General features: G+C 43.3%; 3 protein-coding genes across 8 annotated transcripts in view; 2 read left to right on the forward strand and 1 right to left on the reverse strand.

The window, feature by feature from the left end:
- The window catches only part of CDYL (chromodomain Y like), a 401,628-nt gene that overhangs the window by 103,579 nt on the left and 282,689 nt on the right, over window positions 1-15,360 (forward strand). The gene's annotated exons all lie outside the window — the stretch shown is intronic.
- Window positions 1-15,360, forward strand: part of LOC307220912 (testis expressed protein 56-like) — a 31,638-nt gene that overhangs the window by 15,762 nt on the left and 516 nt on the right. The gene's annotated exons all lie outside the window — the stretch shown is intronic.
- Window positions 1-15,360, reverse strand: part of LOC307220884 (enoyl-CoA delta isomerase 2-like) — a gene marked incomplete at its 3' end in the record, with an annotated part of 36,425 nt that overhangs the window by 6,807 nt on the left and 14,258 nt on the right. For 3 of the 5 annotated variants that reach the window (XM_079985054.1, XM_079985052.1, XM_079985050.1), the window contains exons 2-7: window positions 10,950-11,112; window positions 8,666-8,764; window positions 7,171-7,353; window positions 5,531-5,600; window positions 3,790-3,892; window positions 1,305-1,425 (exon numbers count right to left, since the gene is read on the reverse strand). In XM_079985054.1, coding sequence (XP_079841180.1) covers window positions 1,305-1,425; window positions 3,790-3,892; window positions 5,531-5,600; window positions 7,171-7,353; window positions 8,666-8,764; window positions 10,950-11,057 — 684 coding nt within the window. In that variant the 5' untranslated portion in view covers window positions 11,058-11,112. Of the gene's footprint in view, window positions 1-1,304; window positions 1,426-3,789; window positions 3,893-5,530; window positions 5,601-7,170; window positions 7,354-8,665; window positions 8,765-10,949; window positions 11,116-15,360 lie in introns of all 5 variants that reach the window. The other 2 variants (XM_079985053.1, XM_079985051.1) reach the window with 1 other exon arrangement.

A 15,360-nucleotide genomic window follows, 5' to 3' on the forward strand; every position in this document is an offset into this window, starting at 1 on the left:
TTCTGGCGAACCAGATCAGCGCACGGAAACGCTGTTTACCTTTCTGCTGAAGCTGTACCTATTTATCTACTTGCACTTTGACGTGCTTTCACACTGCTAGGTTGGCAGGAGCAGGGACAAAGCAACAGGAGCTCACCCCATTGCAGGGATTCGAACTGCTGACCTTCTGATCGTCAAGTCCTAGGCTCTGTGGTTTAACCCTTAACAGAATATTTAAAACACACACACACACACAAAAATCAAACATTAAAAATTTCCCTAAACAGGGCTGCCTTCAGATGTCTTCTAAAAGTCAGATAGTTGTTTATTTCCTTGACATCTGAAAGGAGGGCATTCCACAAAGCAGGCGCCACTACCGAGAAGACCCTCTGCCTGATTCCCTGTAACCTTGCAGGGAGGGAACCGCCAGAAGGCCCTCAGTGCCTGGGCAGAATGATGGGGATGGAGACACTCCTTCATGTATACTTGGGCTGAGACCGTTTAGGGCTTTCAAGGTCAGCACCAACACTTTGAATTGTGCTCGGAAACGTACTGGGAGCCAATGTAGGTCTTTCAGGACCAGTGTTATATGGTCACAGCAGTCACCAGTCACCAGTCTAGCTGTCGCATTCTGGATTAGTCGTAGTTTCCAGGTCACCTTCAAAGGTAGCCCCACGTAGAGCGCATGGCAGTAGTCCAAGCGGGGATAACTAGACAGAGAGTATATCAGTGCAGAGGCACTATAATTCTGCATTTCTAATTGGACCAACGTAGGAAAACACTGCACACCACATTTTCTACCCGCAGCTCATGTCCCATCTGAAACTCAGATGCCAGGAGAAAATAAGGGCAAAGAGAACCAGGGAAGCTTTGCTCTCTCTGCCAAATTCCAACTTGCAGTCCAGCTGGGAGAAGGCTGTGCAAAGTTGGCTGTTCTTGCAGGCCAAAAGGAGCACAGGAAAAGCAAGATGCCAGCTCAGAGCCATCTTAGCTACTGACGTTCAGATGAACTCAGGGAGGGCAGCAAGTTCCAGAAGCCTCTTTCAGGCAGTATTTCTAAATGGTCACAGTTCGTAGCAACAGGCAGGTAAGCTAAGCCAACACATTTTTTTACTGATGTGAAGGGGAAAGACTCTTTGTATTTCCCTTTTTTATACTGAGTCATACATTTTATGATGCTGTCAGCTGTCTCAAGTCTCCATTTGAAAGGAAACTCAGTGCACAAACTGAATAAAGATTTTTTTACTCTAAATAACTTCAATTTCTATGAGAGCCCAATACTGGATTGGGAGTGGGGGGGTCAGACATTCATGCAGAAAACTTACCCTGTCAGTAGCATACACCACGTCAAACAGCCCAAGGAGAGTTACGGCAATACCCACAGCTGGCCCATTCACCACAGCGATTAATGGCTTAGGAAAATCAATGAAATGGTCGACAAAGTCTCTGGAAAGAAAAAGTAACAGAATAGAATGACTGTAGATAGTGGAACAGTCTTCCACACAGTGTCAGCAATTTCCCCACATCACAACACACATGTCAGCTATTGCCCAACGCTACATCTCAGCCATTTTGTGTTTTAGGTAAAGGTAAAGGGACCCCTGACCATTAGGTCCAGTCGTGGCCGACTCTGGGGTTGCGGCGCTCATCTCGCTTTATTGGCTGAGGGAGCCGGTGTACAGCTTCCCGGTCATGTGGCCAGCATGACTAAGCCGCTTCTGGCGAACCAGAGCAGTGCACAGAAATGCCGTTTACCTTCCCGCCAGAGCGATACCTATTTATCTACATGCACTCTGACGTGCTTTCAAACTGCTAGGTTGGCAGGAGCAGGGACCGAGCAATAGGAGCTCACCCCGTTGCTGGGATTTGAACCACCGACCTTCTGATCAGCAAGTCCTAGGCTCTGTGGTTTAACCCACAGCACCACTGCGTTTACCTGCAGCCTAAAGGCAAAACCACTTCTCCTCCCAATGATTGATTTTCATCATGCTGCGATCCCTCACAGCCAATCACAATAATGATGCACCCACTTTCCAGACCCTCTCTAAAGGGCCCTGGGAAAGGAGGGTTAATTTCTTCAGGGTTTTCTCCTTTGTTTGACATCATTATTTCAAAGTACAGCAGACACATTGGGCTGTAAAACATGAAAAGGCGGTGTGTAAGTGGCACATAAATGAAAGCAGACAATGTCAGTCTCTTGAACTTGAAAGATTCCACAGTATAGTGAAGACAGAGAAGTGGGAAGTATTGTACCCTCTCGGTCAGTGCAAAGCTAGCATCTGTGAACTCAAAACTGACTGCACCAGAGCAATTAAATACTTTAATGGGAGGTTTGCATTCTCCAATACTGCAGCTATAATGAATGCCAAAGGTTCACATTGCTTCCAGGGTGCTTCTAGATATTGCAGTCAATCCCTGATAACAGGGCAAACAGGAAGAACCTCATATAAGAGATACTTCTTGACGTAGGGGGTTCTGCTTGGTTTTAGCTGGCAGTCCAAGTCAAAACCTTCCAGAGTCAGGCTGATCTTTTAAAGGTCTGTACAGGATGGGTGTGTTTCTCTCAAGTGACAGCAAACAGAGCTTTCATATACTAGCCCTGCAAACTAATTAAGGAAGCATCCTTCGATCCATTCACAGCAATGAAATGGGCCCTCATCAACTAGTTATAACAAAAGCCTTCAACACAATTTGCTCAGTCTCCCCTACAAATACAGAAAGAAGGCATAATTTAGGATCCAGCACTATACCCTGTCACCTGTGATGGTGCTAATCTCTGTGACCAGCTTCCCCCAAAATGCAACATTTGGGAGGCTCTATAGAAACAAAATTCAAGAACACCATCAATGATTTTAGCTGAATTCTATAGGATCCTTTGTTTAATTTAGTTGTTCCACTTGAAATTGCCAACTAGTCTTAAAATTTATGTATTTTATTAAATTTATATATTATACATGCATTAATTTTCAAATTGGATATGGAAATAATCATAGGTAAGTAATACAGGGTCGGTATGTTTATAAATGTTTTTCCATAGATGTATCAGGTCCTTCTCAACTGCACTGTTATTCATAATGTGTAAGACAAAAACCTTCCACTTGTTAACTTACAAAGGGAATAGATACAAACTCTCCCTTAACTTGCGTTTTCTTGGGCTGCACAATTTCTATTCCTCACAAAATACACACATCAGTTGAGCTCCTGTGAAAAAAGCCACTGCTTCTAATGCCGAGAATTTATCAAAAGGTGCAATCCTTTGCACGCTTACTTAGGGGCGACCCCACTGGACTTAAGAGGGATTTGCTTCTAAGTAAACAAGACGCGGGAGGCGCTGTGACGCGGGTGATGCTGTGGGTTAAACCACAGAGCCTAGGACTTGCCGATCAGAAGGTCAGCGGTTTGAATCCCAGCAATGGGGTGAGCTCCCGTTGCTCAGTCCCTGCTTCTGCCAACCTAGCAGTTTGAAAGCATGTCAAGTGCAAGTAGATAAATAGGTACCGCTCCAGCGGGAAGGTAAACAGCGTTTCCATGCGCTGCTCTGGTTCGCCAGAAGCAGCTTAGTCATGCTGGCCACATGACCCGGAAGCTGTACGCCAGCTCCCTTGGCCAATACAGCGAGATGAGCGCTGCAACCCCAGAGTCGGCCACGACTGGACCTAATGGTCAGGGGTCCCTTTACCTTTAAACAAGATCAGGCTACACATTTCAGTTTTCTCTTTTTTCAAAATGTGTTAAAATGTGCTGTCCCTCTCCCACCACACATTCTGCATGTCTGGTATGCATTTCAACACAATGCAAAACAAGTCGTACTTGAGCATTTCTGCAGAATTCTTTGCCATCTCCTCTAATCCATTTGCTGGGAGGTTAGTAAAGTTGTTCAGGTCATTTCCACTACAGTAGTAATCTCCATTACCTGTAAACAAGCACACGCATCAGGACTTCTGAGCTGGTGAAATAAACACAAAAGGAAAATAGCCAGACGATGTTTATGAATGAACATTCTCTATTTAAGTATTTAGCTTGTTATGGGCACAATAAAACATTTAGGATTTTTTTATGCCTCTCTGATTTCAAATGGAAGATATAAAGGCATGTTTAACTACTCCTGGAAAGTCAATAGAACATTAAAATTCCATCTTCGGCTGAATTGAGCTCTCAGTTACTTCAAACTGGCTCAAAAGCTTAACAAGTATTTAACCAATTAAGAACCTTCCAGTTGCAGTGTTTTTACTTGATTATAGGGTCTGTGAAAATAATGGGGCTCCCATCTATTGGAAGCTTCTGCTGGTAAATGGAGCGGAGCACATTTTTGCCAATTCCCTTCCTCTGCCTTCAGAACTACTGCTCTGGGGAGCTGGGGAGGGGATACTGGGACCTGTAAAGGGAAGGGGAAATTGGTGGTAATCACCTCACTCCCCTTCTGCTGGATCAGAGCTGGGTGTTTTTAGAATTCCCTCCTTGACAACGCTATCGTCTGTAGAGCAAATGTGGTTTTATACAGGTACAGAAAAAAGAAAAATCAAATGATGACAGTGCAAGTGTGTGGGCTACTAGAGAGGAGAACCCGGCTGCTTTGCTTCTCCTTGGCGGTTTTGCTGCAGAGTCTCGCTGAGCCCCAAACTCTCTCCAGACTAACCACAACCTGCAACCAAGTTTAGCCCTATCGCTTCAAAGAATCATAGACTCGAAGAGTTGGAAGGGACCCTGAGGATCATCTAGTCCAAACCCCTGCAACACAGGGCTATGCAGCTGTCCCAAACGGGGATTGAACCTGCAACCTTGCTGTTATCAGCACCATGCTCTAACCAACTGAGCTATCCAGGCTGCAGCTCAGCGTTTGTCTGGAGGAGCTAATCTTGAAACTGGGTTCCAAGGACACATGAAGCGAAACCACGGCTTAGCTCAACACAACTCAGCTCAACAGCCACTGAGGAGGAGAAAATTCACCAGGATTTCCTCTTTGGGAGCACACACACTTCAATCAAGCCATATGAAAACCACATCCCCCATCTCAGACATTAATACATTGAAAAGGTCGTGAGAAGACACGATTTGGAGGATAGAAGCTGGTGTGTGTGTGTGTTGCCATATACATTTGGATGAGTTGGGCAAGGGGACCTGCACCACTTGCTTGTCCTTCCTGCTACTGGGGATTCACTGCTTCGTCTCATTCCTTCTGGGACACTTTGTCACCTTCAGATTTGCACCAGTTCCATTGTGTTCTCTGTAGGCACAGCGCACAAGGAAACGGACCAGGCAGAGGGCCTTCTCAGTAGTGGCGCCCGCCCTGTGGAATGCCCTTCCATCAGATGTCAAGGAAATAAACAGCTATCTGACTTTTAGAAGAAATCTGAAGGCAGCCCTGTTTAGGGAAGTTTTTTTATGTTTGATGTTTTATCGTGTAATATTCTGTTGGGGGCTGCCCAGAGTGGCTGGGGAAACCCAGTCAGATGGGCGGGGTATAAATAAATTGATTATTATTATTATTATTTGCATACTGGGATTTTGAAAGAAAAACAAACTTGATAGAGAATACAGCGAAGGGTAGTACCTGTGAAAACCGTAATTACAGAGTCATCCTTTGCTGCTTCCTCAAGTGCTTCAACAATTTCATCGTACATCTGCACAGAATGGGAAAGGAAGAACAAGTACCATTTGATGTTACGGGAAGTTTGAGAAATTTGGGGGTAGCTAGCTGGATCTAAGACCAGCCTTTCTCAAGATGATTTAGGCTCCAGCTCCCATCAGCTCCAGCAAGCATGCCCAATGGTCAGGGATGGAAATTGCAGTTAAAAACATTTGGGTGGAGCACCGGGTTTGGGAAGGCTGCCTAAGATTCTACTACATCTGCATAGTCTCGGCTGAATCCAGAGCCTGGACAATACAGGAACTCCTTTTTTTCTCTCCTCTTGCAAAAAGAATTGCCCTGGGCATGCAGAGTATTTATAACTAATAAGAATGGGAAGCCCCTAGGCAGGCCACTGGATTGTGCTCTTTTTTGTTTTTATCCTGCAAATATATACAAGCTTAACATTTTGCTTATATGAAAGGAAGGACCAAGAGATGTGAGTGTGTGGATGAGCAGAGAAGCCATCCAAATGTTTTAAATGCATTTCCCTACCACCATCAGCCAGTGATTTGTATAGAGGTGAGCAAACACACAGTTTATTTTACCCTAAAGGTAAAGGTAAAGGTAAAGGGACCCCTGACCATTAGGTCCAGTCATGGCCGACTCTGGGGTTGCAGCGCTCATCTCGCTTTATTGGCTGAGGGAGCCGGCGTACAGTTTCTGGGTCATGTGGCCAGCATGACTCAGCCGCTTCTGGCAAACCAGAGTAGCGCATGGAAATGCCGTTTACCTTCCCACCGGAGCAGTACCTATTAATCTACTTGCACTCTGACGTGCTTTCGAACTGCTAGTTTGGTAGGAGCAGGGACCGAGCAACGGGAGCTCACTCCGTCGCGGGGATTCGAACCGCCGAGCTTCTGATCGGCAAATCCTAGGCTCTGTGGTTTAACCCACAGCACCACCTGTGTTCCATTTATTTTGCCCTAGTATACCCTGATTTTTGTACACATTACTTGGTGGGCGAACTACATTGCAAAATTCAGAGGATGGCTGTGTTTCCGTTCTTGTATCATTTTAGAAATTAGGGAGGTTTGCCTCTAATGTGCCAAAAATGAATTTCTCCCCCATCCCTACCTCCCATATTCCAGCTACGGCCCTTCCCATGGACATTAATTTTGAGGCTTACTTAAGACCCTTTATTTTAGAGAAGCCTTCTCAAGAGGATTGCACATTATTAACGTATACAAACTGCAAAAGTCAATTTGTACATTGTTTCATTGTATTCTGAGGTTTTAAATTCTTATATACTGCTTTAACATCTTCTAAGTATAAAGTAGTATCTATTTTTTATATATAATTATAAAGTAATATATATATATATGTGTGTGTGTGTGTGTGTGTATGTGTGAGAGAGAGAGAGATTACAGAGAGCACCCAGAAAGAAAAAAGTGAAAGCAAAACATGGAGGGAAGAAAACATAAAATTGATAGTGCAGCAGGTAGTAATCTGTCCTCTACTTTTCAGTTCTTAAAAGTTCTGCTGCATCTTTCTCTTTTTTTAAATTTCCATCTCACTTTCTTTGTTAGCCAATGATTTGTGACCTGTACGATGAACCAGCTTACCTTTTTATTGATAGCATTTTTCACCTTAGGGCGGTTTAACACAATCTTTGTGATGTTGTCTTTAGTAGAAACCTCTAGTGTTTCATAGGCAGCCTTGCTGCCAGGAGGAGTCGCTTCAACCTGAGAAGATTCTGCAGCCACCAAACTGGATACAAGTTCAATGTATTTCTGTCTTGCGCTGTCCTGGAACGAGAAGCCCACTCCAAGTATAATAAAACAGGTGACGGATTACATATAGCTAGGGTCCAGATACAAAATCGTGAATACAGTGCAAATAGCATCAAGGTAAAGGATTCTAGCTTCAAAGTATTTTTTTAATGAGATACTTAGTTTCATTTCACTTTTAATTTTTGTACCGCCTTTCTTTATTGCTAAACACAAGGCAGTCTACAAGCAACAAAATATACAATGAGGAACACGCACCTTATAATAATACAGAAAGTCATAATAAAACATAACTTTAAAATATAACAACTTAAACATTCAAAAATCTATTAGAACATAATAGCACACAATAAAATTAACTCTCAGAACATCAGCAAATAATAATTACCGGATTTTTCGCTCTATAGGACGCACCCGAACATAGGACGCACCTTGTTTTAGAGGGGGAGAACAAGAAAAAAAAACCTCCCCCTCTCTGCTCAGCGGCCCTTCAGCGAAGCGGCAGGAGGCGCTGCGCAGAGAGGGGGAGAATTTTTTTTCTTGCTCTCCCCCTCTAAAACAAGGTGCCGTTCAAGGTGCATTCAGTCGCCTTTAGGCAGCTACCTTGGAAGCCTGGAGAGGCTTTACCAGCATGCTCTCCACAGGGAAGGTGCAGGCAAGAAGCAGCACCCCACAGGATTGAACCCTCCTGCTTTCAGATGAGAGGGAGGTAGGAAGGAGACACAGGATTTCATTCTTCTCCCACGAAAATCCCTAATAAAACATTAAGGTAAAGGTAAAGGTACCCCTGCCCGTACGGGCCAGTCTTGACAGACTCTGGGGTTGTGCGCCCATCTCACTTAAGAGGCCAGGGGCCAGCGCTGTCCGGAGACACTTCCGGGTCACGTGGCCAGCGTGACATCGCTGCTCTGGCGAGCCAGAGCCGCACACGGAAACGCCGTTTACCTTCCCGCTGGTAAGCGGTCCCTATTTATCTACTTGCACCCGGAGGTGCTTTCGAACTGCTAGGTTGGCAGGCGCTGGGACCGAGCAGCGGGAGCGCACCCCGCCGCAGGGATTCGAACCGCCGACCTTTCGATCGGCAAGCCCTAGGCGCTGAGGCTTTAACCCACAGCGCCACCTGCGTCCCCTAATAAAACATTAGCCCCACGCAAAACTGATTCTGCCCGGGATGTTCCCTGGAGTGGGGGAGGTGGGTGGACAGTACACGACCCTATTTGATATATATTATGTGAACTGCCCTGGGAAGAACTTTTATTTTTGAAAGACGGTTTTCAAATAGAACAAAGGCCGAATAAAATAAATTTGCCCTTCGTAGCATATTACTCACCTGTGGCAAATTGCCAAGTGATTGCCATGCATCCCATTTGGCCTTTTTGACAAAGTCTAGCATTCCTGGTTTGGGAGCTTTGCAAGGGCCCTCAGTAGCCTATGTGAATAAGAAATAAAATCTAACCATTCAAGTAAGTTTATGCTGATTAGCCAATGAAAAAGAATAGAATCACCCACATGGATTCAATGGGTTGGCTCACTCATAATGCTAAATCATAGCAGACTAGCCTGACTGAACACAAGCAAAATGTTGGACTGATTGCTCCCTTACTCCCATGAAGCCAGGCCTATGATTCCAGCAGTTTCATTTTACAGTGGTACCTCAGGATGAGAACGGGATCCATTCCGGAGCCCCGTTTGCATCCTGAAGCGAACGCAACCCGCGACTGCGCATCTGCGGATCACAATTCGCTGCTTCCGCGTGACGTCATTTTGACCATCTGCACATGTGCGAGCGGCAAAACCAGGAAGTAACACATTCCGTTACTTCCGTGTCGCCGCGGAGCACAACCCGGAAGCGCTCAACCTGAAGCAACTTCAACCCAAGGTATGACTGTATTTTTAATAAATCTCATCTTGCTGTTGCATACCAACCAATTCTGGTTCAACACAATTTTTGATATGTTTCACAGACCAGCTTCATAACCCATGGTTTGAAGCTGGCTTGTTATGAAACTTACCAGAGTTTGTTGCTCCCTGGTTTGAATCTAACGTTAAGCAAGGGATTATTTTTAAGTGAAATTGAGGTCTCCCAATGTCCTTCCCTTGGCCACGCAGGAGAAACAGAAGGGAGAGGGGATGTGAACTCGATGCTTCATTTGGGCTTGGACAGGCCCACACAGTACCACACCATAGTTTAGTGCTACACACACATGTGGTCGTTATCAACTCTGCTAATTGATACTTGAATAGCAAGTATGTTTCAAAATTATTATGAAAAGCAGTCTGCATTTTAAGACATCCAGACTGGATAAAAATCAATTATTATTTTTATTTTAAAAATCAGATTTTTAAAAATTTAAACGGATTTTTTTTGACTTACACTGGATTTTTAAAATAAAATGCTTTTGGAGGAAAAATGTTTCTAAAGGTAGTTTTCTATTTAAGTTACATTATAGTCCAAAGGCTATTCATCAGGAAATAAGGATTTGTTTTAAGTTTTTCATGTGTGCTAAAACTCAGTCTAAGTTTTTTTTTAAAAAAAAGTTTAACCACATTAGGTAACAAACATGGATACACGTGCTATAATGTTATTGTTTTAGTTAAACAAATTGTTTAAATTGTTACTAATGATTATTTTTTCCTTCCAATAAAGTACAGCAGAAAAGCTGTCCAAATATAAACAGTTAACTGACTAAACCTCATAATAATTTCATAATTATCTGTCTATGTATTTCTAATAGTATAACCAAATCAGTAATTATTGATATAACTGCAAAAACTACTCTGAAAATTTATTATTCCAAAATAAAAATATTCGAAAAATGAAACCTTCATCTGGTTTTAAATTTTAAGATTATACCAGCAAGAATGAGTCTTACTGACTGGTGATTTAAATCCAATCCACCCTGAAGATGTCTATACTAAACATTCTGATGAAATCAACAAAAGGCACGCAACAAATTTCTGGAGTCTTAATTCCACTTGATACACCCACTACTGCAATAAGATTTCTCTGCTCTTTCATACAGTTCGGAGCACAGCCTCATCAAAGCCTCTTAAAAGTCAACTGAAATATATACAGGTCTCACAGTCCTTTGGAAGGCCAAAATGGAGATGGTTGTGACTTCCATAGGGGGTTCATAGGAGAAGTGGAAGAAAAGGCCTCTCTCCCTGGCTGTTGAATTACTCTGCCTCATAACATGAGGTGACCAGATCCAAAGATGTCAACAGGGGTTCATAATAAGAATTCCAGAGACTCCTCCCCCATAACTAAATATATACAACTAACACATTAATATACTATCATTTCCAACATCTGTGGGACTTTTCCTGTGCGAGGAATCAGCACCAAATGAATGAGTTCTCTTGTTACATATGCTTGTAGAGTCCAGAGGTGGAAACGAGGTTTAAGAAAAACTCAAGAGAACAACTAGGAAAAGCTTGCTTCAGCTTGATAAACTAGCAGTTTTTAAAAAGAAAAGCACACTTTGTGCAATGGACTGTGCATTTTTAAGCAACCCCTCACTTGAAACTGCAGACTGGCTTAGCCAAACTGTTCCAACAATCATTTCTCCAGTGAAGATATATTCATTTTACAGACTGAAAACGGACAAAGCTACCTGTTTAAACAATGCATAAATATTCAGTTTGACTTGGTTGCCAGGATCCGTCTTCAAAAGCTTCAGCTGCTCTCTGGCCTTTTCAAAGTCTTCCTGGCTGAACTTCATGGTAGATTTAGTAGTGTGTAATTGTAGCGCAGGGAAATGAAGGCCATACACTGAACTACTGGGGGGGGGGGGGGAGAGAGAGAGAAAGGAAATAAAATCAATTCAGTTCTTGCATTCAAATCTTCAGTGGATCGTAAAATCAACACTTAAGTTACTTACTCGTCAAGTGTTCAAAAGCCTTCAAATACAAGACCAGTTAATAAGTAGAAAAAAAGCTGCATGGAAAATCATGGTGAAACCTGCGGTCCAATTAACCTTTGGACAAGATTACCGGTACGTAAGCCAATCTTCTGCGTAAACATTAACTCGTGGATTTTGTTGGGACGCTAGCAAAAAGGAGCAAAACGTACAGTGGTACCTCAGGTTACATACGCTTCAGGTTACAGACTCCGCTAACCCAGAAATAGTGCTTCAGGTTAAGAACTTTGCTTCAGGTTGAGAACAGAAATCGTGCTTCGGCGGCACGGCAGCAGCGGGAGGCCCCATTAGCTAAAGTGGTGCTTCAGGTTAAGAACAGTTTCAGGTTAAGTACAGACCTCCGGAACGAATTAAGTACTTAACCGGAGGTACCACTGTATATGAAAGGGATGTCGTTCAAGTAGGAATTCCATACAGACCCCTCCAAAAAATAAGCAGTCCAGCTGGAGTTTCTGTTTTGCTTTCAGGCCAGTGAATGAAAACGAGAGAGAAGACAAGGGTTCTTCTTCCTCTACACTGCCCCACTCACGTTTCACACACGTTTCTTGGCCTCCAAGAATTCCCACTATCCATGACCACTGGTCCATGCTGGTTGGGGTTGATGGGAGTTGGAATCTGACATCACCTAGAGTTCTAGGGGTTCCCAATCCTTGACTCCTGTGCCTAGGTTGCTTCTGCGGTGAGCCCTGTCTCGTAACCAAATTGCAATGGTGTATTTGCTCGTAATTTGGATTAAAACACTGACTGAATCGGGTGAGGGAAGCAGGGGAGACACCATTGTTTCAAGTATTTCCGTTCAACATTTGGCCTTCTAAATACTACAGCAAGAACGCAAAGAATCTCTGTCCCATCAAAATTTTCACAAAATGAATGCATGGAGAATGTCAGAACTATAAAAGTGCATCGATTAGAAGCAAGTGAAACCGTAAAAAAACAACAACCCCACGTTCTAAAAATTGTATTCTTGGCAAGATTAAAAGCATTCCCCTTTTCAACTATATCACAGACACGTGTTCTTTATTATCCTGGCTCTCAAGCCACTTCATTATAATTCTGGGCAGTTAGCCTTATTTACCTCATTAGGCACTCTAGTAATGGCTTTAAAATAATTCGGTTTATCTCCATATAACACAACAAGCTTCTATTTGGCAGTTAATCCCTAATTAATAAATAAAGACATCCTTGGTTTTTAGAAGGCACTTCTACCAGGGACCTAACAGCAGGATGATGACCTCTCCCTGAAGAGAACATTTAACACAAAAAAACCCCGCTATTCCCATTCCCCAAGGGGGATATAGTCTTATCAAGAGACTATTGACCTTCCAGGATGCCAGGCAGAATCAAAGCAATTTTCTAAAAGGCTACTAAAGGCCTTAATCCAATACAAAGAGCTTTCAAAAAAACTGCACAGCAGGAGTGATTGCTTAGCTGGGGAAACTGCTGGGAAATTACAAGAGAGTGTAATTATGTGCATGATAGCGAGTCCCTGCTTACAGAATTTATCATTGACATAGCCTAAGATCCTATACAGCTAGGGTGTCATTAAAAAAAAAAAAAAGCCCTACAATGGCAAACCTATGCATCTTCACTCAATTTTCAACGAGGCTTACTCCCTGGTAAATGTGTTTTAAGATTGCAGCTATGCTCTGCAGCAAAGCTGGCTGTTCTCTTAAGCAATTGTGCCAAGTCACACAGGGCAATGTTGAGCAGGTTAAAGGGGACTTTCCAAAAGCTTTGCACATGATAGTCAAGCATGGTTTAGCGCAGGAATGTCCAAAGTTCGTTTCGGGGGCCTATTCCAGTTGGTTTAATCCAGCCCCTGTGGCAGTTCATTTCCTGGGCTAAAATCCTTTAAAAACCTCAAGAACTTCAATCCTAAAAAATGTCAAAAACTTCAATCCTAAAAAAAGGTCATCAACTTTGGTAGGCCCTCATGTCCCTTCACTTCATCAAATCTGGCCCTCTTAGAAAAAAGTTTGCACACCACTGGTCTAGCAAGTAACAAACTTTCCAAGCTTCCCACACTGAATCATACAACAGTTTTTTGCGAGAGGTGGCTTGAATGGGGTGTATGGCGGGACATGTCATGGAAGTCTACTCAGTATTGAACCAGTGTTCAGTGTTCAGTGTGTAACCATACTTAGCAGAGTAAAAACGTAAAACAGGCTGCAGGATTCCCCAAAAATAGACCAGAGGCAATTAATATTTCATCCAGCAGAGCTTTACTGAAGGCAAATGAGCATAATGGTCACAAATCCAACACATTCAGGATTGGCACTGTCCATAAGAAATCCAGTTGCAGCAGACTTAACGTAAACTTATAATAGCTTATAATAAAACCTTCTTTTAAAATGGTATCCCTTTCCCACCTACACAGCTATGATATGCCCATCAATGTAGACAGAACATTATGGGATGTAAACGTAAACAAATCACTATTACCCGCTGCCCACGAAGTGTGGAAAAATCAATCACAATTCTGCACAGAGCTTACAGCGAAAAAATTATTGGGTAATGCTAGCTGGAAGTGATCCAATCAGGAAAGCAATGCTACAAAATCTAGAGGACTATCGTGGTATGATGGTATGTGAAATGAACAAAATAGGATGCAGCCGGCTATGCTCCCTTTACCCACAATCTCCCTCCAGCAGATGGCTGGAACTTGGTCCAGTGGAGCAGTGTGAAGAGATGTCCTCTGCTCCTGGAAGGAGATGATATAAGTTCATGCAAGGAGAGCAAAAAGGTCCATAGGCACCTTCACAGAACCTTCTCAAAGCTGTTCCAACAGGGACAGTGAGTTCAGGTTACAACTTCCTGTGCACCACCCCAAAGTATCAGCTAGGCAGCTGGTCCAAGTGGGGGAGATACAAGGCATGTACCGTATTTTTCGTTCCGCAAGATGAACTTTTTTCTTCCTAAAAAGTAAGGGGAAATGTCTGTGCGTCTTATTGAGCGAATGCATGGTCCCTGGAGCTGGATTGCCCAGGGGCAAAAAGCAGATCATGCTTTCTTTCTTTTTTTTTGAAAGAGGGAAGTGGGTGTTGAAACAAAGGCACTGATCATTTGCCTTTCGGGAACGAGATAAGGGACGCTAGCAATAAAGAAGGCTGCCTGGGAGGGGGGAGGTAAAGACAGCAAACTTGCAAGGAGAGGAGACAGTAAGACTAAAGCAAGGAGGAGAGAAATTAGAAGAAAAGGAGGAGCAAAATACTGCTTCATCTAAGGAAGACACTAAGGCAAACAAGAGGGAAGGGGGTGTTGAAAGGAAACAGCTGGTCAGTAAGGGATCAGGAGGGAGATAAGGGAGCCTAGCGATAAAGGAGGCTGCCTGGGAGGGGGAAGGTAAAAGCCCATGGATCCTCAGGAGTTTTACATTGGGTCACCCGAAATTCACCATCAGATCACATAGCATGTCCATGGCTACAGCCTGCACCAAAAAATCACACATCCACTGTTTCGTGGGGCTGCAATAGTGCAAAAACGTGGTTACAAAGCACAGATCCACATGGATTCTCAGGATTTTTGCATTGGACTACCCCAAACTCACCATCAAATCACATGTCTGTGGCCATAGCATGAACCACAAAAATCATACACCCACTGTTTCGTTCAGAATATTTTTTTCCTTGTTTTCCTCCTCTAAAAATTAAGTGTGTCTTATGGTCAGCTGCGTCTTATGGAGCGAAAAATACGGTACATATCTTCCTTCCCAAAAAGTGAATTCTTCCATTGTCTCCCGAGGCAGACGGATGCCAACCAACAACTCTTCTTCATCTTGCAGGAAATCCTTACGAGACAAAAGTGGGTGTTGCATTGCAATGGGCTTGTTGCCTTACAAAGACAGGAAATACCCATCTCTGCACCTCATTTCATTGTGCATGATCAGTATTTCAAGCAACAGTTACAGTTTCCCACTTCTTTTGAAGCTGGTGTTCATGAATGCAAACCTATGTAGGAGTGTGAACGAAAAATAAACAAGTGAAAGGTTTGTGTGACCATTCCCTTGGCGTATTGGGCTGCAAAGCATAATTTTAGCAGATCATCTTTTTCAGGAAGGGAAACACTTCTTGTTCTTCTTTTTCCAGGATAAATTCACAGCTAGATC

The sequence above is a fragment of the Podarcis cretensis genome (assembly GCF_951804945.1).
Source record: "Podarcis cretensis genome assembly, chromosome: 7".
Taxonomy (NCBI): Eukaryota; Metazoa; Chordata; class Lepidosauria; order Squamata; family Lacertidae; genus Podarcis; species Podarcis cretensis.